Source organism: Emydura macquarii, unplaced genomic scaffold, assembly GCF_026122565.2.
Source record: "Emydura macquarii macquarii isolate MOO-44397 ecotype Brisbane River unplaced genomic scaffold, CSIRO-AGI_Emac_v2 contig_2205, whole genome shotgun sequence".
Taxonomy (NCBI): Eukaryota; Metazoa; Chordata; order Testudines; family Chelidae; genus Emydura; species Emydura macquarii.
In genome coordinates, this window is record NW_027132342.1 from 20,145,207 (window position 1) to 20,169,861 (window position 24,655).

General features: G+C 41.4%; 1 protein-coding gene across 4 annotated transcripts in view; it reads right to left on the bottom strand.

The window, feature by feature from the left end:
• Positions 1-8,580, bottom strand: part of UBN2 (ubinuclein 2) — a 98,404-nt gene extending 89,824 nt beyond the window's left edge. For 3 of the 4 annotated variants that reach the window (XM_067559652.1, XM_067559651.1, XM_067559649.1), the window contains exons 1-2: positions 8,137-8,580; positions 4,441-4,533 (exon numbers count right to left, since the gene is read on the bottom strand). In XM_067559652.1, the coding sequence (XP_067415753.1) occupies positions 4,441-4,533; positions 8,137-8,580 (537 nt within the window). The remainder of the gene's footprint in view (positions 1-4,440; positions 4,534-8,136) is intronic. The other variant, XM_067559650.1, reaches the window with a different exon arrangement.
• Positions 8,581-24,655: the final 16,075 nt, after the last annotated feature.

A 24,655-nucleotide genomic window follows, 5' to 3' on the forward strand; every position in this document is an offset into this window, starting at 1 on the left:
AATAAAGATGGTTCTTTTAAGATGCACAGAGACTGAGCTTAGATAAGTTTCAGAATCAGAAGCTTATACACTTTTAGCAGCAGATATCAGCAACAGTTGAAGAAGAAGGGCCACGTACCTTTCAGCTCATTACTCTGTTTTTTTGGATAGTAAAGAATGCACGATGTAATTGTGTCTTTTCATCATATTAAATGTTATGTACAGAAAACCATGTACTGAATTATTTTGAACACAAAGATACATGCACTGCAGACAATGAAAATATTTCACTGCACAACATGCACCCAAAACTTCATGAGCTGAATCGTGCCCGATGTTTCCTTCCTTCTAAGAGATTTAAGCCTCTCTATCCAAAAGAGAGAGTAAGGTTCTGGGTCCACTCTCCCTACTATCATCTGTAATCTATGTGGTAAAAACTCAGCATGATTTTAGAAGAATTATATGGATTGGTCATTTGGGTAGTAACGTGGACCAGGGACCACAGACTTGATTTAATTAGAGAAGGGATGGCTGCATGGATCAAATGGAGAATGGGGACCATTCAGAGCCTACTTTTTGTGTTGAAGTCTAATGTTTGCATGCGTCAATCCACCTAGAAGGCTCTGCCTGATCAAACTTGCAGCTATGTAAAGATGTCCCTGTCCAAAATCTCACACTAAGTTTTATGCATCTACTTTTATGGCAAAAATTTCTACTGGCATACTTTTTTCTTCATCTGCTTCAGTGAAACTTATGCCTGATATAAAAATACTAATTATGCACGCGCACGCACCTGCTTGAAAACTAGCCTATGTACAAGATTCTGATGCAGGCTATTTACCAGCTGGATCACCAGGATTTTCCGGTGAAACACAGCATCTAGATACTTTAGTGACTGACATTATAAACACTCATAATTAGATGATTTAACTCCATTCTTAATTATACAAACACAAATATTAACCATTTAATTTTCCAAAAATAATTAGTTTTTAAATCTCTACAAACCAGAAAATACTTTAAGTTTCCAGAAGAAAATTCTACTTCATTCTGAAGTAACTTTTTGTTTAGTTACAAGTGGAATGGGAGGTGAAAACTGAGCTCATAATGGAAGTTTAGTTGCACCTTTAAATATGGATAAATTGTCTCTCCACAATATTTCAGTACATTACCAAGGAAATACATTTTATAACGTAATTATATATTGTATAAAATATTGTTTTTATCAGTTTTAAATGTTTCTCAAGTTCAGTGAGTGCCATCTTGCTCTTTTATTATTTGATATAGAAAAGTATTCTAGTATTATTGTTTACTCTCCCGGTCATTTTATGCACCCATGTCATCTCTCCTCATTAGCAATCTCTTCCCCCAAAACATATGTCTAAGGTATTCTGTCTAAATCACAATTATCTCCATACAACATATTGACATCTAAGATAGAATGTTTATTATGCTATTAAGGAAACTTGCCTTTTTTATAGGAAAAGTTCCAGAGACATCAGATAAATCAGTTTACATAGGAACTTTAATACCAAAAGCTGTTTTGCTAATGAAAGGCACCTCACTAACAGCCCTGGATACTGAAGTCCTCTAAGTATAATGATTAAGTTGTTTTTATTGCCAGCTCATAATTTCTCAGCTAAGCCTTGCCATGTGAATTTAGGTAGCCAGCTGGGTGCGGTCTTATCTAACATCTCTTGGTTTCTAATTTGGCATTTATTAGTTGAAGCTTGTTTCAGGGTGGATTATTTAAAAATCAAAGAAATTCAAATAAAGTGTAATCATGATTTAAATCAGCAAACAGGGAACCTTGATTTAAACAACAGATTTTAATCTTGCTTTGCATTTGTACTTTTAATTTATTTTCCTAAAAAAAGTTGCTTCTCATTTATTGGTGACCTTTTCAAACATGTTTATTTCAGTAGTTTTGTACTAACCAGGAGGATATATTATATACACATTTTTATTATATATAGATATTTTCAGATTCTGAATTTTTTATTATGTTAATAGATTGTGAGTAATGATTTCTTAATCACTAGATTATAATTAATTTTTACTTGTGATTTGTGTCAAGTTCCATTTTGATTGAAATTTAAAATAAATGAAAAGTGCACAAAAACTGCATTTGTTTTTTTATTAGTTAAATATAATTTCCTTAAAGATGCTAAACACAGGAAACAAGTTTAATTAAAAGATCTTTTGCATTTTAAACTAAATGACTTATTAAACAAAGAAAATATCTGTGATTAGTAAACTGAAATGATTGTTTCTGGTCACTGTATCCTTCAAGATTTTAAAACTAGCAGATCTTATCTTCTCATGCTTAGTTTTTATTCACACATTTGAAGAGGAAAACAAGCTTTCCTGCTTTTTCAGTTCCACTCAGTATTTCAACTCTGAATGAACAACTCACTGAACTGAACTAATTGAATTAACTGAAATGAGAAATATTCTCTGCACCTTCAGCTACTGCTGTCAAAAGCTGGTTTAGTACTTCAACAAACTCTGGTTGCAGGTACTTAGCCCATGACTTCCCCTAGTTCAGTACTTGACTTCCTTGAAAATTTCAGCAGCAAACGTACTGCTTAATATTTAAATGATTTTAATAGATGATAGTAAATTTAGGTCTTTACATAGGTTGCCATAATTTCACATACTTAAAAAGAAAAAATTATTTTGATTTAAATTTTTTAAAAATCACTGATTTTTATCCATCCTGGCTTGTTTACATTACTACCCAGTGTTCAAATTATTCTCAGTATTATTTTCCTCCTTGTCCCCAACAGCCTGCAAGCTTTTTGTGATGTAGCACTGTCTGATAAAACTCATTCAATGACTGACATTTCTATTATACTTTCCAAAAAAGGCATTCCTAACAAACATAGCTGCGTCTTGCTGCATTTACATTTGAGGTGGAATGTAGTAGCTATTTAACGGAATACAATACTACTACACAACAATTCAAGAAAAGAGAATATGGTATCAAACAGGGTTCATACGTTTAGTTTTAGGAAAAAGATCATGAGTACAGCTATGATTCTGTCATGGATTCTGTGATTTTAAGAGATGGAAATGCCAATAAAAGTATTAGATTTGAGAAAAAATGAGAAATCATTTATTTCCTTTAAAATCTGTGGTACAAGAGTCAAAAACACAGTTTTGTGAACGGTTGTTGCCAGGACCAGCACAAGGGGATAGCAAGCAGGGCAGTTGCCCAGGGTCTCATGCCACAGGGGGCCCCGTGAAGCTAAGTTCTGAGCAGTGGGGCTCGGGCTTTGGCTCTGGGTGGCGGGGCCTTTCAGAACATGGAAAGCTCTGTTAGTAAATGACCATTTTACACTCTAACAATTAATCTTGTCAGTAGATCTTGTCAAAATTATGTAAGGTTTAATAGGCAATTTAAAAGCTTCTGTACGGATGTAGTGAAAACTGCATTAAATGTGTGTACATTTCCAGGATTGTTTATTGTCAGCACCCTGTCCACGACTTTTAATAAAAATACCCATACCAAAATCGTAGCCTTAATCATGAGATCATAGAATAACCAGTGGTCAGTACCTGAATTTTTATCTTTCTTCCAAAAGACTGCACCATCAGAATTTTTTTGTGTGTGATGTGGCAGCTGAAAAAAGGCACTAAATAATGACTGACACTTCTGGAGAGTAGGGTCTGGTCTACATTGCCAGTGGTGTCGACAGGAGATATGCAAGCTACATACTGAAACTTGCACATCTCCCATCAACTTACTAACATTCCCTTACCATGGCATCTCCACTGTGCTGCATCAACAAGAAACACCCTCTGGTCGATACAGCATTACTCTTTTCGGGGCGGGAGGGGTGGATTTACTGCATCGGCCAGAGAGCACTTCCAGGATCGATTGTGCGAGTCTTCACTGCCCGCTCAATCGATCCCGCTGTATCAATCTATGGAGCCCAACACAGGCCCAGCAGTGCAGACATACTCTAGGAGAAATGGTCTGGGATGAGAGCATGGTGAAAAGAATCCTCTTACAGAGTAGTCTGCAGCACTGGTACAACAGAGAGAAGAGTACAATATATTGTCACCATCCCTGTATTCTGCAGTACATGCGTTTTTCCTCTGATTTCCCATCCAGTACTGAAGAGGTGCAATCAACATTTTCCCTGAGAGATCTATCAAGAGTACAGACCATTGAATAACAAGTGCAGGTATTTGCTTAGGGAACTCACCTAAGGATATGTTTCCAGGCACAGGTAATATCTAGTCAAGTTTTTTTCAGAAGTAGTATAGCCTTATCAGACAAAGTGTGTATTGCAAACTAAGCAAATTAAGAAAGACAAGAAGCTTGACTGATGTAGGTATAAGAATCAGCTGTGAAGTCACAGTAGCAACCACACTCAGAAAAAAAAACATCAACGTTAGCAACAAATATTACTAATAAATGGGATGTTACAGTAGCTCAACTAACATACTCACATATTTTGCCTCAAATTTCTTGGCTAGCATTTCCACTTCATATCGCTCACGTTGTTCATCATTAAAGGGATCTTCTGAAAGGGTAGGTTTCTTCTGAGAGAAGAGAGGTGGAAATTACACATTCATTCTGTTGCATAGAAAGACATGATGAAATGAAGCCTTATTTAATATCAAATTATGCACTGATTGTCTAAGAAGTCAGAGTTTAACCTGCAAAAGAAAAAAAAAAACCCTAACCAAAAAATACAGATGGACTTTTCTGCTCCTAACAGCTATTAAACAGGAGTTAGAACTATTCAGATCAGTCGAAGAGCTACAGCAATTGCCATTTTACTCATTTATCTTATACTTTACTTCTTAATTCTTTTGCTGGTGCAGACATATTCTAAGCTACAATATACCTATTTGCCCAAGTAATCCATAATTACCCTACCTGGCAATCATCAGCATTTGGCAAATATGAGAGAACTACTGTTTGAGGGGCAATGGAAAAAAGAATTCCCACCAACCAACTTTACTAATTTATTGTGTATCAACATCATTTGGATGTGATATTTTGTGATGATAAAAAATGAATCGGGTATGTTTCCAACATGGAAGCAGTGCAAAAGAACTACGATGCTCAGTAAACCATGGCCAAAACAGAAAAGAGTTAGTAGAGTACATCTTGTCAGTGTTAAAGTAAAAGCCTTGACAAATGAATTCCTCCATCTATCCAGAAGAAAAACAGAACAAGGGCGGCATAAATTTTTGGGCTTTCTGCTGATTCTGCCAACAAGGGGTCAATTACAATGACATTTAAAATTACACACGCATTCTCAAAGGAAGTTCTATAAGACAAAACTGTGAAATGCCCTTCCACTTCTTGCAGTAATCATCTGTCTCTTGGGGGTTTTCTCAGGCTACTCCAGTTCCATCAGATGCTGTAAGATGGAAAGGCATATTCCCTATTCTGTTATGCAACACCAAACTTCCAATGGGAACAGTTACAGATTCACCAACTGCTTATAAGTGAATGGGGAGCAAACAAAAGCTTTCAAAAAATAATCTCCCTTTGTGCAATAGCAATGTGTAGAACTAAACAAGTTTATACAAAGACCTTATTTTAAAACCGGATATATTGCTAAAAATTATGCTAAATTCTAAAAGCCAAAACTACTATTTTTAAAAAAGAAAAAAAAAAGATATTGAAACTGCTGTTGGCAGCCTATCTGCTGGAAAGGAAGAAATAGGCCTAAAGAAATTCTATTGAAAGACCCATAAAGGACAAGGATATTAGTTCTTAAGCCTCATTTTAATAAGTTTATTTTCCCCATTGCATTAACTGGCAAAGTGTTAAAGTGGCTCTTCTACACGACAAATGTCGTCAGTTCTCTCTTAACACCACAAAAGCCATTTCCCGGATATTTTAGCTTGCTTTGAAAAACTATAACTGTAACATATCCAGAAAAATGAGAAGTACCAGACTGAAAAACAAAAGGGCCAAAAGCGATTACTATAATCCCAAGGTCTACCCCCTTGTATATTACAGGGCTGCCCTCTCCTCTTATAGCTCCCTGATTTAAGTGAAAAACTCCAAACAAGTAGCTACAGAGTCACAATTGTGCCTTTATAATATGGCTGGATGAAATGTTTTCCCCTTTGTTGTTATCCTCCTTTAATGGAGTAAATTTAGGGCAAAAAAACAGGACTGAAATACTTTTTTTTTTAAGCCTCTACTGTTCAACAATTTCAAAAGAGGAAGAGAGGAATGAAAACTCAAAAGGACCACTTCAATCAAATGGATGGAGGCTCTTTATGGGAAAAATCTCACCATTTGATGGTTTCAGATGTTCAGGGGAGAGATGTCTTAGAGTGTGTATAATTCTTGCTTTTTCCAATCCCTAACATGAAACTTGTTCCTTTTTAGCCCAGTGGTACTAAAATCCACTAACCTACCAATATTTTTTAAGGTCTGGTCTACACATGAAAGTTGTACCGGTATGACTACATCAGTGAGGGACATTTATTTATTTATTTTAAGTATAGGTATACCCCAGGGTGGACTCGGACTGGTATAGCTTAGTCCCATTCCTTACAGGAATAGCTATACGGGTGTAACACACCTTTAAATCAGTATAACCACAGGCATACTAGTAGCAGTTTACACTTTAACTATACAGGCATAGTTAAAGCAATACGACTTTTTAGTTTAGACATGGCCCTTGTCAGCACGATCACTAACAACAATGGCCAAATCTCATCTTTCATGCTCTCTTGCTTTCAAAGCGGGAAAAGGGATGGGGAAATGAAGTATATCAGAACATCACCTACCAAGCAGATATGAATATTATATGTTACCAGAATTAAATATACTAAGACCTTTAGAGAAAGCTGGACTAAAGAAAAGTGGGCAAGATAGCAACTTCCATAGACAAAACCTCTGAGCAATTAACACCAATTTCCAAACCCCTTTCCCAAAATTACTTAATGTTCATACAGGAATAGTAAACAAAGATGGTAACTATATTCCACACAGCCCCGTTTACAATATACAGGTTTCCACCAAAGTGCAGACCAGCCATCTAAGTAACTTGAACTGGCATTGTATGTTCACAGTAGCTGTAGGAAGGGACCTCGCTTTGAGAAGCAGATCCCACACAAATAATTAGGAGTAAAGTTGTTGATTTTCTGTAACCTCTCTATATTTGAAGGCGGAAACGATGCTATTCCTCCAAACAGAGCAGAAGATAAAGGGAGTAAAATGTATGGTTGTAGTACCACCTCCTTGAAAGGCTTTGACTGAGAACCCAGGCCTTTTCTATCAAATGCTCTGGATTTCCAAGTCTAGTGGTGCTAATGACAATGGCATTTAAGCATTTTGTAATCAGCATATCCACCATAAACAGAATGCCACCCCTTTTCCTTGCCCACCCCACAAAAAGAAAACATACCCCAGAATTTTCTATATACAAAAAGAGAGAAAAGCCACAACTACACGAGTCCTCTACCTCACTACTGCCAGCATATTATACAAAAAGGTGTTCAGATATGGTGATGGGCAGCATACAAAACTCAAGAATTGATAAGGACAGGACAGGCCTAGAATATTTTTTGGGTGGTGGGATATACAGAATTCAGGTTTGTTATTTTTTCCATGAAGTTTTTAGCAGTTCTAACATTCCAAATAAAACCAAGTCTACAGTGATATATCTCCAGCACTGCTTCTACTAACACTGTACCTTTGCCAAGCCAAGAACCTCACACAGCTCTACCTCGATTTCATCCTGCTGCTCAAAACCTTGAGGACAACCCTGAAACTGACAGGCATTGTCAATTTCATCCCGCAGCTTTTTGAAAAGCTCCCAACAGCAGGAAAGGCAGCACTTGACCCATTCACAGGGGAGAAAGACCTGGGAGAGGCATGTAATAAAGGAAAGGACTCCCCCAGGCACTGGGGCAGCAGACTGGAGCCTAAGGAAGGGACTTGTGGCTGACACCAGCCAGCAGGTGCGGAGATGGAGCCCTCTCCTCCGCACAGGGGCACATGCTCTCCAGCGGGCCCTACCCCCGGGTTCGGAGGCACCCAATGACCGCCTTATCTGCGCCGCCGGGGGGTTGCAAGTGCGGCTGCCTCTGAGCTAGGCGCCCCGCTCGGCGGCGGCCGTAGGGTGGGCGCTGTGCGCGGCTCCCCGAGGAGGGGCTGGGGTCCCGTACCCGCGGCTCCCCGCACAGCAGCAGCTCGGGGTAGCTGAACTCCACGCAGCTCTCCTCGGTCGGGTCCTTCAGCACCACCTCCAGGCGGACCGTCTGGTGCGGCAGTGGCGCCTCCTGCGGCGGCGACGGCTCCTGCCGGTTGCTCTCGCGCTGCGGCGGCGGCGGCTCCGGCCGGGGGGGCTCGCGCTGCTGCTCAGGCCGGCTAGTCTCGCGCGGCTGTTCTGTCCGGGGGCTGGTCTCGCGCAGCGGCTGAGTTTGTGGCTCCAGTCGGGAGATCTCGTGCTGCTGCTCTGGCGGCGGCGGCACCACCTCGCGCCCCACCAATTGCTGCTGCTGTTGCTCCGACTCGCGGCCCCCGGGCTCGCGCTCCAGCGACGGGCTCTCGCCCTCGCGTCGCCTCACGGGTGACAGACTAATGAACGGCACCCGGCGCGCCTCCGCCATCCTCCGAACCCACCCCCCACTCACCGGCCCCCGCCTCACCCGTACGGCGACACTCCCCCGCCGGCTCCTCCTCCCGCTCCCTCCCCCCCACCCGATCGGAGCTGCCCCCTACGTTCTCCTCGCTGCTACCACCGCCGCCATCTTGGAGCCCCCCCACATAAATAGAAGCAGGCCGCTGGGCCGCGCATGCGCAAGAGAACGTCGGCCACGGGCGAACCGCCCCACGTCGCTGTTGTTATTACTCATTGACTGCTACGTCACGGCAGCCCCAGCGCCTACAAGCTGCTGACGTCAGCTCCCGCCCATAGTTGCCTTGGAAATATGCACGCTGCCTGCGGTAAGGGTCTTAAAGGGCCACGACTTCACCAGCGGAGAGAGGTGACGGTCACGTTGCTTGCGAGGGCTCCCATAGAGGCAGCCGGACGACGGCAGCCTGCTACCGGTCCGCAAGGCCTGCGTGCGACTGCAGCGCCCTATGGGGCTCATCGGCGGAGGCTGTAGCACGAAACGTGGGGCCCGACTGCCCGGGCGCGCCGCCGGAGGCGTCCCCTCATCCTCCTTCCCTAGGGAGCAGCGGGTCCACCCCAACGGCTGGCCCGTTCGGTGCACTGCTGGCGCGTGTGACGTGGCCGGGGAGGGGCTGGCTTCTGACCCGATTCACTCAGGAGCTGCCCAGAGCGGGCCTTCCCCATGGCGCCACCAGCGGAGGCCTGGAGCCTGGAAATGCTTCTCCCGGAGCACCCAGCCGAGTCCTACTCCATCACGCCAGCCAGGCGGCGGGGGCGGGGGGGCTCAGCTGTCATCTCTGAAGGCAAAACAGGAAAGTAGCTGGCTGTAGAGGAAAGACAGGAGAGAATGAGATCAATATGGCTGTGGCAGGAGCTCTTTAATAACCAGAAAAATAATCCTACAAAATTGGAAACATGGCCAGATTGCCAGGATGAGTACAAAGGACTGGACTATGAAGTAGGGACAAAATCAGAAAGGCTAAGCCACAGCAACGAGTTACAACAAGCAAGGGACATAAAAGGCAATAAGACGTGATTCTGTATATTAGGAACAAGAGAAAGAGGAAGGAAAACATAAGGCCTCCACTTTGTGAATAATGGATGACACCAAGAAGGCTAAGGTGTTTAATTGTTTTTTCCCAGTCTTCATTCAAAAGGTTGTGACTAGATGTGTAACACTATGTTAACAACAAGGAGGAAGGAACACAAGCCAGAATAGGAACATAACAGGTTAAAAGTGTTATGATAAATTAGATTTATTCAAACGATCGGGGCCTCATGAAATTCACTTCAGGTTACTTTAAGGAACTATGTGAAGCAATCTTGGAACCATTAGTTATCTTCAAGAACTGAATGAGCACTCATATCTTCCCCCTTTTCGTCGTCTCCTTTTGTAAACTAATAACAAAAGAGAAGGGTAAAAAGAGGGAAGATATGACCACTCATTTAGCACCAAATCAAAATGTTGAGGAGAAAATTAATCAAGGAACCAAAAGATGTGAAGAGAAGAAATTCTTTCATCGGCTGTACACCAATACTAGGAGCCTGAGTAAAATAAGAAGAATTAGAACTCCTAATTTATGAGCCCAAGTTTGATATAGTTAATATTACTGAAACCTGGTGGCATGAGTTGCACAATTGGAATATTAAAAATAAGTGGTTATGAACTATTTAGGGCTCAAGTGGGCAAAAGGGGAATGGGGGTGTCAGTCTATCAAAAAGGACATTATCTGGTTCTCAGGTACTGATAATTCGGAAGAAAATGATCTTCAATGCTTATGGCTTGAAGTCTGAACAGATAAAGCACACAACGGAGTATTAGTTGGTGTCTGCTACAGATGACCAATTCACACTAAGGAACAAGATGACCAGCTTCTTATGCACCTCTATAATATGTAGGGGGAGAAACTATGTGATCATGGGGTACTTCAGTTTGAGTGCTAGAGGTCTCATGGTGCCAGTGCTAAAACATTCGTACATGGGGAACACATTTTTAATAATGGGCTCTTCAATCTAGCAGAGAAAGGTATAACATGATTCAATGGCTGAAAGTTGAAGCTAGCCAAATTCAGACAGGAAATTTTTTAGCAGTGAGAGTAATTAACCATTGGAACAATTTACCAAGGTTCATGGTGGATTCTCCATCACTGGCAATTTTTAAATCAAGATTGGATGTTTTTCTAAAAGATCTGCTCTAGGAATTATTTTGGGGAAATTCTAGGGCCTTCATTATACAGGAGATCAAACTCACTAGATTATCACAACTTTCCCTTCTGACCTTGGAATCTATGAAAACTCACGGAGCATGCATGAAAGCCTAGAGGACTGAAGAAGAGCAAACAAAGTACCTGTCTTTAAAAGAGGAACAAAGAGGACCCAGGGAATTCTAAACCAGTCAGCCTGTCCTTGATATTCAGAAAGATACTGGAACAAATTATAAACTAATCAGTTTTGATAAGCAGTAGCTAACATGGATTTGTTAAGAACAAATCACGCCAAACCAACTTAACTTTCTTCTTTGATGGGATTATTTGCCTAGTTGATGGGGCTGGGGAGAGTAATACGTGTGATATTTCTTGATTTTAGTAAGGCTTTTGACACAGTCCTACGTGACATTCTAATAAAACTAGGAAAATTAGGTCTAGACAAAATTACTAGAAAGTGGTTGAAAAACTGTACTCAGAGTAGTTATCGATGGTTCACCGTCAAACTGGAAGGACATATCTATTAGGGTCCCACAGGCGTCTGTCCCAGGTCTGGTACTAATCAATATATTCATTAATGACTGAGATGATAGAATGGAGAGTATGCTTATAAAATTTTCAAATGACATCAAGCTGGGAGGAGTTGCAAGGACAGAATTAGAATTCTGTTTTGAGACAGAATTAAAATTCAAAAGGACCTTGATATATTGGAGAATTGATTTGAAATCAACAAGATAAAATTCAATAAAGACAAGTGCAAAGTTCTACACTTCAGAAGGAAAAAAATCAAAACGCACAAATACAAAATAGGGAATAATTGGGTAAGCAGCAAAACTAGAAAAAGATCTCATAGGTATAGTGGATCACAAATTGAACATGAGTAAAAATGTGATGCAGTTTCAAAAAAGACAAATGTTCTATATCTTGTGTACTAATAGGAGTGTTGTATGTAAAACATGGGAGGTAACTTTCACTTCATGTGGCATGGGTGATGCCTCAGCTATGTCCATGCTTTAGGAAAGTTGTGGACAAAGTGGAGGAGTTCAGAGGAGAGTAACAAAAATTATAAAAGGTTTAGAAATCTTGACCTATGAGGAAAGGTTAAAAAAACTGGTTATGTTTAGTCTCGAGAAAAGACTGGGGAGGACCTGATAACAATCTTCAAATATGTAAAGGGCTGTTATAAAGAGGATGGTGATCAATTGTTCTCCATGTCTACTGAAGGTAGGACAAGAATGGTCTTAGTCTGCAGAAGGGGACACTTAGGTTAGATATTAGGAAAACTTCAACTATAAGGATAATGGAGTATTGGAATAGCTTATCAAGGAATGTTGTGGAATCTCTGTCATTAGAGGTTTTTAAGAACAGGTTAGACAACCATCTGTCGGATGATCTAGGCATAATTGATATTGTCTCAGTGCAGTGGGATGGAGTAGATGACCTTTCAAGGTTTCCTGCTGCTCTACATTTCTATGATCCTATTAGCCGTTGAGATCTGCTGATACAAGGGGTTAAGCAAGAACTTAGGATATTATGGAAATAAAGCAAGGAAAAGAGAGTCAGTTATTACAGGAGGAGAGGGGGAAAACCCTGACAGCCCTGGTGGGGACATACAAGTATGCCAAAACAAAAACCAAACTACAAACTCTTTCAAATCACTAATAAGGAGCAAAGCATGAAAATAACTTGTGTTCATACATTCCTGCCCAGAGCTTCCCTGCAGCTTCATTGTCACCATCACTTAGATATAAACATACGCTGGAAAGGGAAAATCACGGCCTAAGAGACAGATACAGAGTTGTAGTAAGAATAACTTTTAAAAGTTTGCCATGCTGGTGATCAGAGAAAGAGAGTAGGAGTCTAAAATATAGATTTTAAGAGGCAATCAGCCACACATTTTTCAGGGTTTTGCGCAACATATTATGCTTTCTTATTCTGGATAAATGGGGCAGAGTGACTTGTCCTATGTTTTGAAGATGAATATTGTGAAGGATGGATTTAGTTCCCAATTTCCCTTACAAAGAGTAGTCCTACTCAGCTATCTCATGGTTTTTCAGTTGCATTGAACTATAATAGATTAGCCATCGTTTTTTCTCTCATCTGAATTCAAATGGCTCGATCAAAAATAGTGCAAATCATACTTTTTTATTTGAAAGTGTAAGCCTTTCTTTGTTTCTGATTAGAAAGAAGTAACAGGAAAAACCACTGCGGTTGAGCTGTAACTCTGAGAAATATAGGTTTTCCTTTTAAGCATGGGAAGCTTTGGCAAGTCTTGCTATCTAAGAGGACTTCTCAGCCCTGAAAACTTGCATCTTTCATCAAGGTTTTCCTAAAAGCAGGCTGTGTTTGGACTCTGTCATTATAATGAATAAAACATGATTTCTAAAATCACTTTCCCTCTGTCACTTTCTTGAAACTTGTATCTGATGGGCATAGGTGTGTGCAGCACATTTCATTTGGGTGTGCACCCAGGGAATTTTCATTAGGGTGTGCACTCAGGGAATCTTTATCAAGGGTGTGAAACTCAATGCTGCCGGCAGGCGACATTTGAATTACCTACTGGTGGAATTCTCGCCGTGTCATAGTCTCGGCCGAGAAATGATGTGAGAGAGGATATTTCGGCAGCAGATCGCATCTGCCGCAAAATCTCGCAGCTCCATCCGCTGAAAAGATTGCACGCCCTCCACTCTTTCAGCAGCAGCTTTGAACACAGCAAGACGGTGCCACGGGCCACGTCAAAAAGGTTCACGGGCCGGATAAAAAAGGTATGTATGATACCCCTGCATTAGGGTGTGCCTGGGCACACCCGGCACACCCCATGCGCACGCCAATGCTGATGGGGTCAAATGGCATTGCTCTACTCTCTGGATTGGCACAGAAGACATCAAATCAAGATCTACTGACCCTGCCAGCTTGAAATTTTAGGGTTCATTACATTTTGTGAGATTAAACTCCATATTTCATTGAACCTTGTACTGAAATGTTAATCTTCTTTACTGAGGGAGGAACTTGGTGCTCAGGTAACAGAGGTCCTATGAGGGATCAATGGAACTTTAAGCAATCTGCTGTGAACCCCTTTTGCTGAATGCTTGTTTGACGGGAATGTGAGAGCCAACAAAAGCTTGTTTTTATTTAGAAAAAGGAAATCATGAATATTATCCTCTAGGTTGGGCATAGACACAACTCATAACCATGAATCTGAAGACAACCCTTAGGAGGCTACCTACTGTAAAACTAAGTTATTGATAGGAAGGTAGAGAAATCACTGGTAAACTTGCTATCTAGAATCACGGCATTAAGAGAAATAAATGCAGAACAGCTCAAATTCTTATTCTTTTGTTGGATACAACAAAGTATCTGGAAAACAGTACCTTGAATTTGTGTTCAGTGTGGAGGTGGATGTAAAAAGGCATATTTGCATACACGCTCTAGCCAGATTTTGTGAACAGTGTCTGAATATTTGTTTCGATAGGAGAAAACAGGAAATAGCACTGATGGTAAGTAATTGGATTACAGGCAAGTTAGTTAGAAGAAGTACTTCTTGTAAATAGTCTCAAACAGCTACTTGTTCCAAATTATGCCATCCTAGACCTTCCTGAAAGCAGCAGTCTTCTACCTGTGAGGTTCTGGCAGGTCTTCATTGTTTTGTTGTCCTTCCTCCCCCTTCCCGAGTTGAGTTACATGATAAATTTACTATTATTATTTGTTGTATATGTCTAATTTAAATTGTGAGTTTGCAGCAGACATATTTCCTTATTCCTCTGGCACTAGATAATTGTAACCTTAGGTCTGGATCTTTGATTGGATTTAAATTGAAGTTACCAAGCACAACAAGTCAACTTATTCTGATGAGGACAGTGGTCTGTTTTGTATAAATAGGACTCCTGGTTTGGGGGGGGTTTATTAATTTCATATTTCAGGGTGTAATTTTTTAGCAATTTTTGAGTTTTATGTAGATGTCCAAAAATTGGGGTTTTGTGGGGCTCTTTGTATATATGTGTGATAAGTCCCCCTGGGGAACAGCCTGGGACTGGGGTACCACTGTGCCCCCTTAACTGTCCAGCCTGGGCTGTCTCTTACAGTGCTTTGCTAGTGAGAAACAGCAAACCCCTCCAGGCACTGTTATCACTCAGCACAACAGCATGTGGAGCCCTACACACAGCTAGATTGTATGAATGCTTCCCAGAGCCACTCATGAATCTCACAGAGAAGAGCACCGGCCAGTTCACCCCAGCACCCTAGTCTTATCCCCAAAGATGTACCATCCTGCCCCGGTCAGAAGCCTGACCAGGATAAGTTTATTACCCAGTCCATCCCTCCTTCAGTGTGGAGAGGACATTTAACAAGCCTTTGTTAAAACTGAGTTGAGATTTTCCGAACATTTCAGCTGAAACACACCACTTTAGTTAAAATATAAAACAGATTTACAGTATTAACTACAGAAAGATAGATTTTAAGTATAAATGGTAGGTGTAACAGATCAGAGATAGGTACCAAAGAAAATAAAGATAAACGCACAATCTATCTTAAACCTCATAACACCAGGTAGTATCTAGACTAAGCAGCTTTTCTCACCCCAGTAGATGTTATAGTTCTTAATACACAAGCTTCTCCCTGAAGCTTGGGAACCAGTCTTCTGTTGAAGTCTCTGTCACTCAGCACTTGCATTGCTTCCAGCATAGGTGGAGGAGGAAAAAGGCCAAGGCATGCAGCCCTGTCCTTTATTTTATATATGTTGACCATGTGCCTAGTAGAGATTAGTTCAGGCATGTCCATGGGCTCTACTGAGTCACTAGGTTGCTCAATTCCCTCCCAGGTGTCGTCTCATGCGACTGAGTCATAGAGTTGAGCAACCTCCATTGTATAGTCTTGTGCAACTGTCATTGTATTGTAAATCCTTTGTATACCATTATAGATTCCCTGCTGGATAGTAGTCACTTAACAACTTCTGGACAAGGACCACTGCCTTTGTCGAGGAGACTTACATTTACAGCATATTTCGCTAGCAACTATACAGCAAAATCTCATAACTTGATATACACTAACAATACACATATTCTGACAGCAAAAGGGGTTTTAGCAGATTATGATCTTTCATTAGATATCTTATATGCTTAGTATGAACTATTACAACCATATAGGAATGATGAATATGGGGTTTACAGGGTGCTGCTTTGAGATACCATCTGTCACACTATGGTAATGAGCAATGTATATTATTATTCATTTCAGTATCGTATTCTGTAAGGAGTAATCTCTTTGAGATGTTTCTTACTGCGCTTTAATGTACTGCTATTTCAAACAGCACTACGTTAAAATGCACTAAGGAACCTTTAGTGCGTACCAGCAGGGTCTATACAGACCAATTAATGTGCAACATGTTAGTGTGCTTTAGTAATCACACCTGCATAAATCTGCATTACTGTTCTGCGTAGACAAACTGTTAGATAATCATTTCCAGAGTTTATTGGATAAACACCAATTTCTTTTTAACTGATGGTGTTTGATGCTGAAAACTTAAAGCCAGAAGCCTTATGTATAAACCAAAGATGAAAGTTCTTCTCTTGTCTTTCAGATTGTCTGAAAATTTCTCAGATTAGTAGTTTCATTAATGGATCTATACAGGGACTCTCCTAAGAATTTTACACCATCAGAAAGCGCAGAAGTGGTGAGGTATGGTGTATCTAGTACAGAGACTGAAAAGAAGAAGACACTTGGCAGCAAATGCAAGAAGAGTGGTCACTGGAATCAGTTGCTGCATGAAATAAAAACAGAACACAGCTCTTTGAAGCAATTTACATATTTCTTTAAAAAACATTTTTTTTTTTTGGTTCTTTAGAGATTTGTTTGAAGGCACCAGCAGGATATTCTGGCTGTTTACCATACAACAAAGGAGTTTGGAAAGAGGAATCAGAAGCCTCTCTCAAAAGGAGTTACGAGTTTTCTATTTTGTCATCCACTCTATTCTTTGGAGTAAAAGTCCTGTTGCGGGATACATTTTCTTTGCAAGTTGCAAGATAAGCATTCATTGTAGAGACATAAACTATAAAAGACAAGTAAATGTACATTTTTTTCTCCTCAGAATACAACCACTCAAAGTCTACCATTTAAGTAATCCAGTACAGAATACAGATGCCCTTTTTTTGCTTCTTTGTTTTGAAGGTTTCCTGTCTTCATAAAACTTAGGCCTGGGCTACATTAGACTTTTGTCAACCAAAGTCAGTTTTTTGCACCAAAACAGATGGTGGACACACGGCAGTTTCCCTTCCCTGCCAACCCAACTCCCCTGATTTTGCAATAAAATAAATCCACCTTGACGAGAGACGTAGAGCTTTTTGTGCCAAACGTTTAGTGACAAAGTGTCAGTGTAGACACTGCGTTTGGTTATGTCATGGTAAATAGCCTCCAGGAAGTGTTCCACAATGCCCATCCTGACCGCTCTGGCCCTCAGTTTGAACTCTGCTGCCCTGCAGCCATCCAACCTTCCTCCTTTAAAGTCCCGGGAATTTTTGAAATTCCACTACCTACTTGGTTGGCGTAGACAGTTCACATCACATCTTCCCAGCTGACCATGGTGGCTCCACGCACCAAACACTCTCCTGCTTGGAGCACACAGGAGCTTCTGGTTCTGATCAGCATTTGGGGAGAAGAGGCTATGCAGTCCCAGCTCCATTCCAGCCACAGGAACTTGGATACATAAGCTCAAATTTCTCATTTAATGGTGGAGAAGGGCTATAAATGGAACACACTGCAGTGCCATGCAAAAATCAAGGAGCTGCACCAGGGGTACCAAAAGGCTAAGGAGTCAAACGGTTGCTCTGTTGCAGAGCCAAAGACCTGCTGCTTTTATTAGGAGCTGGAAGCCATCCTCAGTGGCGACCCCATCTCCACCACCAAGAAACCCATGGATACCTCCGCAGGCCTGGAGGCAGCAGACGCTGGACTCAGCCCCAACGAAGAAGTCATGGGCAAGGAGGTCAAGCTGGAGGACAGTGTAGAGCAGGGGACCAGGTTGTTTGCTGACATGGGAAGCCAGGACCTCTTCTCAACCCTGGAGGGTTTAAGCCAGTTTCAACCCTCCAGCTCTAGCGTGCAGGATGCAGGAATGGGGAACTCGGTGATTTTTTTGAGCTGATGCTGCTCGGTTTCATGAGGTACATCTGTCCTTTGCTTTGTTGCATTATACATCTGGTTGAAGGCATAGAAATGCACAAGTTACTGTGTTTGCATATGCTTCACATTCCCTGTTCAGCTAGGCAGTGCTGAGGAAAGGTGTGTTAATGCACACGGAGATTTCATGGGAATCTTCCAGAGAGATCTCTAGGAAACTGTCCTGGAGGTACTCTCCAATCCTCTGCCGGAGGTTCCTCAGTAGAGCTGCTTTGTTTCTTCCCCCTTGTAGAAAACTTTCTCCATGCCAATTAGCAATCACTTGTATAGGGACCAAAGCGGCACACAGGCGAGCAGCACAGGCACCTGGTTTGAAGCTGCTCACATAGAGGAGATGCACCGTAGCATCCCTGCTTACTCTCAAGAGTATAAGCTCCTTTGGCTCCCACCTGTGGAAAATGGTGGCACAATTTGAAATTTTTGTCCCTATCTACCTGAATCAATATCCCAAACAATCACCGAGAACCTTTTCCCCAACTTGAGTGCCCCCTCCTTCCTGGCACAATCCATTATGCCTTGGTTGATTGTCAAGCTGTGTGCTCACTTGCCAAGACACAGTGAGAAAGGAAGAGGGGTATTTTACAGTAATGCATCAGTGCTGTTATTTCACGCACAATAATGCTTCTGTTCATTGTTTATTGTGCTTCTACAGATGTCTTTGAGGGGAAATCCCCCTCCACACCTGTCGACCATCTGCACCAGATAAGAAAATGACCACAGAGAAGCAAAGAGACGTTCCAAGAACTTCTCCACTCCTCTGAGGCAGAAAAAAAAGAAAAAAAGGCATGGAGACACACTGTGTCCAAAAATCAGAAAATTGATAGGCAGAAGAGGAAGGAAAACCAGGAGTGAGTGACAGCAGGTCACAAGTGCATGATAAAAGCCATGGAGGAGCAAACGGAGATGCTAAAGTCACTCATAATGCTGCTGACTGAATTAATGTGTGCTTGACCACCCTTGCAGCCAATACAGAACTGCTTTCCATGCCCTGCCAAACTCTATCCACACATTCTTACCAAACTCCCGGCCTGTCTCAGTACCTGTTCACTCCATCCCTTCAGACAGCTTCCAGAATGATAGCTGGACTTATACTCAGCTGTCAGAGCTCATACTGCCCCTCAGTGTTTCACCCCGCCAGCCCAGCTTTTCGTATGTGTTGTGAATAATTGTTATTTAATAAAGACATAGTCTGTGAAGAATAAGCAATCTTTATTTATCTTTATTTGTCTCACAAATCTCACCTCACATTGATACACAGTGCAAGCTGGATAGCAGTCATAGCATGGCACAGAGCTGTTTACAAAGACACCTTATTGGTGTTCATTGTCAAAATAGTTCCTCAAGGCATCCCTGATTCGAATGGTCCCCTGTTGTGCCCCTTTAATAGCCCTGACATCTGGCTGTTCATATTCAGCCACAAAGTGATCCACCTCTGCACTCCACCCAGGGGGAAACTTTTCACCCTTAGCGTCACAAATATTATCGAGCACACAGCAGGTGGCTATCACCATGGGAATATTTTACTCATTTAGGTCTAACCTGCCTTAAAGGCATCATCAGCAAAGCTTTTAATCTGCCAAACATACATTCAATGGTCATTTGGCTCAACCTGTTATTGAAGTGCTCCTTGCTGCTATCCAGGTTGCCCGTATAAGGCTTCACGAGTCATGGTAGTAAGGGATAGGCTGCGTCTCCCAAGATCACTATGGGCATTTCAACATCCCCCATTGGAACCTTTTGGTCTGGAAAGAAAGTCCCTGCTTGCAGCTTTCTGTACAGGCCAGTGTTCCTGAAGACGCGTGTGTCATGCACCTTTCCTGACCAACCCATGTTGATGTCCGTGAAATGCCCACGGTGATCCACAAGCATCTGCAATACCATAGAGAAATACCTCTTTCTATTGATGTACTCCGTCGCAAGATGGTCTGGGACCAAAATTGGGATATGCGTGCCAAGTATTGCTCCGCCACAGTTAGGGAATTCCAACGCTGCAAAACCATCCACTATTTCACGCACATTTCCAAGAGTCACGGTCCTTTGTAGCGGAATGTGATTAGTGCCCCTATACACTTGCAATAACACAATAAGTCCAACGGTGGACTTCCCGACTCCAAACTGACTAGTGACTGACCATGTAGCAGTCTGGAGTTGCCAGTTTCCACATGGTGATCACCATGTGCTTCTCCACCGAGAGGGCAGTTCTTATTCTGGTGTCCTTGCACTGCAGGGCAAGGGCAAGCTCTGCACAGAGTTCCATAAAGGTGGCTTTGTGTATTCAAAAGTTCCACAGCCACTGCTTGTCATCCCGGACCTGCATAACGATGCGATCCCACCACTGTAGCCTGATTTTTGGGTTTTAGTAATTTGAATGGGGTTATAGGCTCACCAGCTGATCTGATCAGAAGATAATGAGGCTCTTGTCCCGGAATCACGATCCAGAAGAGTTTTATAGGGACCCTGGAGTGCATGACAGGAATGCTCACACTGATAGCCAAATTTGTATAATTTTATAAGCTTTTATTAAGATAACATAAAATGATAAACAAATGACTGATTAAAAGAAAATGCATAATCAAATAGATAATGGATAGGATTACAATCTTATTTTAGAGACTCATGATATATATTTTTTTATGGTATGCTTTGGATTAATATACTCACACCCTTCCCTGACGACCTGGTTGAGAGAGATGTCCGGTTCCTCAACTCTTGAGTAGAGGAGTGAAGTAGGCACTAAGTAGGGCTAAGGGCTGTAAGGCTAAGACTAACACTACAAATAATACTAAGTATAAACGAAGAACAAAAATCTTAACACTAACTAAAAGAAGCTTCAAGAAGGAGTATTGTAGAGAAGGCTTTAGAGACTGAAATATTCAGTGCAGTGGGCAAGCCTTTTGGAGGGCGTTTGAAGTTCTCTTCTTGAAGGAGGCATCTGTTAGATTATAAGAAAGAAAGAGAGTTTACCAGCCCTCAGAAGAAAAGTAATTTTGAGATAAATTTGTAAAGTTGTCTGGAATTTTTTTGATGAAGGTGAAGTAAAATAATTCAGAAGGATTCTAGATAGATGGAGAGATATCAGACACTGAGGAGTGGCAGAAAAACAGCATTTAGCCATGTATAATAAAGATATACTTAATAAGAGTAGCAGTCCAAATAAAATAATTATTTCAGGGCAGTGGCTATGAAACATACTCCTCTCCTCCATACAAGGTTCTGTAATCTGTAGTCTGGTCACAGCTTTATTATTTGAAGGAGGAAGTTTGGACCTATGGCTCACTGGGCTAATGTCAGAAACCACTTGACAACTTCTGGTTAGAGCTCAAGTCTTCAGTGACCAACAAGTAGTTCTGCAAGTAACAGTAGTTTTCATGACTGCACAGGTACTGTAGCTTTAAAACACATTTTACCATTAGCAGTGTATTTATGTTTAGCTGCTTCATTTGCCATCTTGCTGATGTCAGGGAAGGCACTGCAGTATCACATTGGTGCCTTGGGATGACACAAAATATGAGGCAAACAGCACTGGTAAACGGTAAACCTGTGACAGAAGTAGCATCTTTGCTGTTGGATTCCTCCCATTGATGAAAGATAAGCTCCAGGAGGCCAGAACAACTCTCTATGGTAAAAAGTGACAAGAGGTTGGAGGTTTTTTTGGTTGTTGTTTCTGTGAACAGTAGATCACTGAAGACATGAAACAGACCTGTTAACTAAGGTTCTTTTTGTTTCCCTTTGAGGGGTTAAGAACAGGTCATCAAGGAGATCAAAAAGAAATACGTAGAATACAGAAAAGATTCTGCAGAGAAGATCCCACTAATCTGAAAACATAGAAAGAAGAGAAACATTTAGTTTAACAATAGCCTTTAGTAAACTGGCTAGCTGATAGAGACAGTTAAACTGAACAACACATGCCTGTAAGATGCTGATTGTGACCACTTGTGGTGCTAAAACTCAGCTGAGCTGCCTATGTAATAGGTGGACCTTCATATTGGAAAGACATGTGAGTCAGACTTAGGGTATGTCTATACTGATGGCAATTGATCTTTCTGGATCAACTGAGCGGTCACCTGCTCAATCCATCAGGAAGTCGACGCAGTAAATCCAGGGCCGTTTAAGACCTTCGTAGGCCCTAGGCACACTTGCCTTCATAGGCCCCCAACCAAAATAACTAATTTGATTTTAAGCTATTAATAAATAGTTTTTTAAATAAAAATAAAAAATTATATGTAAAAACGTTTTTCATAGGCCCTGAAAGTTTCGTAGGCCCTAAGCACTGTGCCTATTGCGCCTAATGGATAATACAGCCCTGAGTAAATCCACCCCCTCAAGTGGCATAGCGCTGCGTCGACGGGAACGCGGTTCCCATCGGTGCAGTGCAGTGAAGACAGTGCACAGAAGGGAAGCCCAGCAGTTGACAGGAGTTACACAAGCTACTCTGCGTAGCTTGTGTAACTCCCGTCGACTACCGCTGAATTTCCAGGTAAATGTAGACCAGGGCTTATTCATTTTGCAGTTTAGAAACACCAGATCATTTTCAGGGACAGAAGGGATTGTGTCCTCTGGAGTTTTGTGTTAAATGCTGTTTTGCTTATTTGCACTGTTTCTTTAAAGAAGTTTGCCTGAATGGGATACCTGATTGGTATAAAAAGCTGTTTCATCAGGCGAACAAATCTAGAGGCACTAAGATTGCCAATTTATCTTTGAAATGTTGAAGCCAGGTTATTGTGCCTGATTTATATTCACAGTCAATCTTAATACAAAAGTTACATGGGTCACAGTTTTGTTTTAAGCAACCACCACACCGATTTGTAACTGGCCAAGTGTCTATCTTATGCCTAAACTCCAGTGCAATCCATGAACCAGGGGAAAAAATAAGAGTTCAGCTGCCTAACTTTTATGTAGGGCCCAATCTGGGAGGTGTGTTCAGAGGCTGCCCGTTGAATTGTGTCCCATGCAGAATCTGGCCATTGGATGAGATGCTGGTGTCCACCTCAATAACTTTTATCCCAATGTTTAGAATACTAACCTGGGATGTGGTTCAATTTCCCCTTTAGGCAGATTGGAGAAAGGATTTGAACAGGGGTCTCTCAGTTCTCTGCTCTAACTGCCGATCTATGGGATATTCTGATGTGAGGCTCCCTTAATTTCTGCTGTTGAAGCGCTTCCATTGTGTATAAATACTTAGTCATTGAGTTTGAGAATGACTCTGTAGTCTGGTGATTATGGCACCCAATTGGGAGACCCAGCTCCAATCATCTTGCTCTAATTATTTATGTACAATGGAAAACCTTCAACAGGAAACAGTGAGGGAGCCCCACATGAGAATATCCCATATTTTAATGCTTACAGCACTCTCCTGAGAGATGTGGGAGAGCCCTGTGCAAATTCTGTCTCACGCTTTGCCTGAGGGAGGACTTGAACCTGGGTCTCCCACATACCAAGTGAGTGCTCTAACCACGGGGCTAAAAGTTATAAGGGTGGCACTACTTCCTACAGCAGTTTTGTATGAAGTGAGGCATAAGAAATAACTTAGGTACCTAAGATGCCTAACTCCAGCATGTGGACCATTAGCAGAGATAGGCATCTCCCTGCAGCTTGGATTTAAGGACACACCCCTCTTGTCCGCATCTTCCCTTGGCTAGTTTAGGTGGTTCTCTGTCTTGCATGCTGGCTTTTGTGGATCCCATTATTAGGCACCTATCTCTCCCCATTAATGGTATAGGGAGCCTACATGCCTAACTCAGGCTTTGTAGATAACAGTGTGTTCTTGAGATTTTCTAGGAACCTAAAAGTTAGGTGTTGTGACACCTCAGTCCCTTTGTGGATCCAGGCCTAAGTGTATATTATCACTTCATCACTGGCAGCTATGACAATGATTGCACAAACAATTACTGACATTTTTATATTCCTGAGTGCTTAAAATCAGAACAGAAAAGAAGTATAATGTTCATGCACAGTTCAGCATTTTCATACATTAATTTTATTTCCAAACCAAATTTCTTTCAAGAAGGCAAAGCACATAATCATCAGTCAGGACTACCTATGTATGTCAAGCCTGAAATTTCAAAACAATGCTGTTTTTGAGTTACCAGGGCATTAAAAATATCTAAAAAATTACATTACTTGTAAAAAAATGTTTTCCCACACTTGAATAATTCAAATAGCCAAACAGAATTTTATTAAACTCCTCTCCCTCCATCCACATCCGCAAAAAATTATGCTCTGAGACCAAATATGAAGTTTTAACCACACAGCTATCTTTTTGGGAAAGTTGAAAGCAACTGAAAATTAGAGTTTAGAATGGAAGTGACAAAGCAAGCTTTACAGTGTGGCTACTGTGATGCTAGAAAATAAGGTTGGGAAAAGTAGCTGCTTTTCAAGCACAACTGTTGTTTCAAAATTTGTCAGTTTTTCTATACTTATTCTCTATTTTCTCTTCCATCATTAGTGCTATTCCTCCAGGAGGAGGAGGAGGCAAACAAAGCTCTCTTATTTGCAAGAAGTAAATATCCTGAAGGGTATGAACACACCAAGGACCAAATTGTTAACCCCTTACATTGGTAAGCAGTTGCACACACAGTCAGAATTAAGTCAATGGAACTATTCACATAACTGCTCACCATTTTAAGTAAGTGGTTCACTGTCTGACACTAATGAAAGAGAGGAGTTATTTAATACATCACATTTATATGCAAT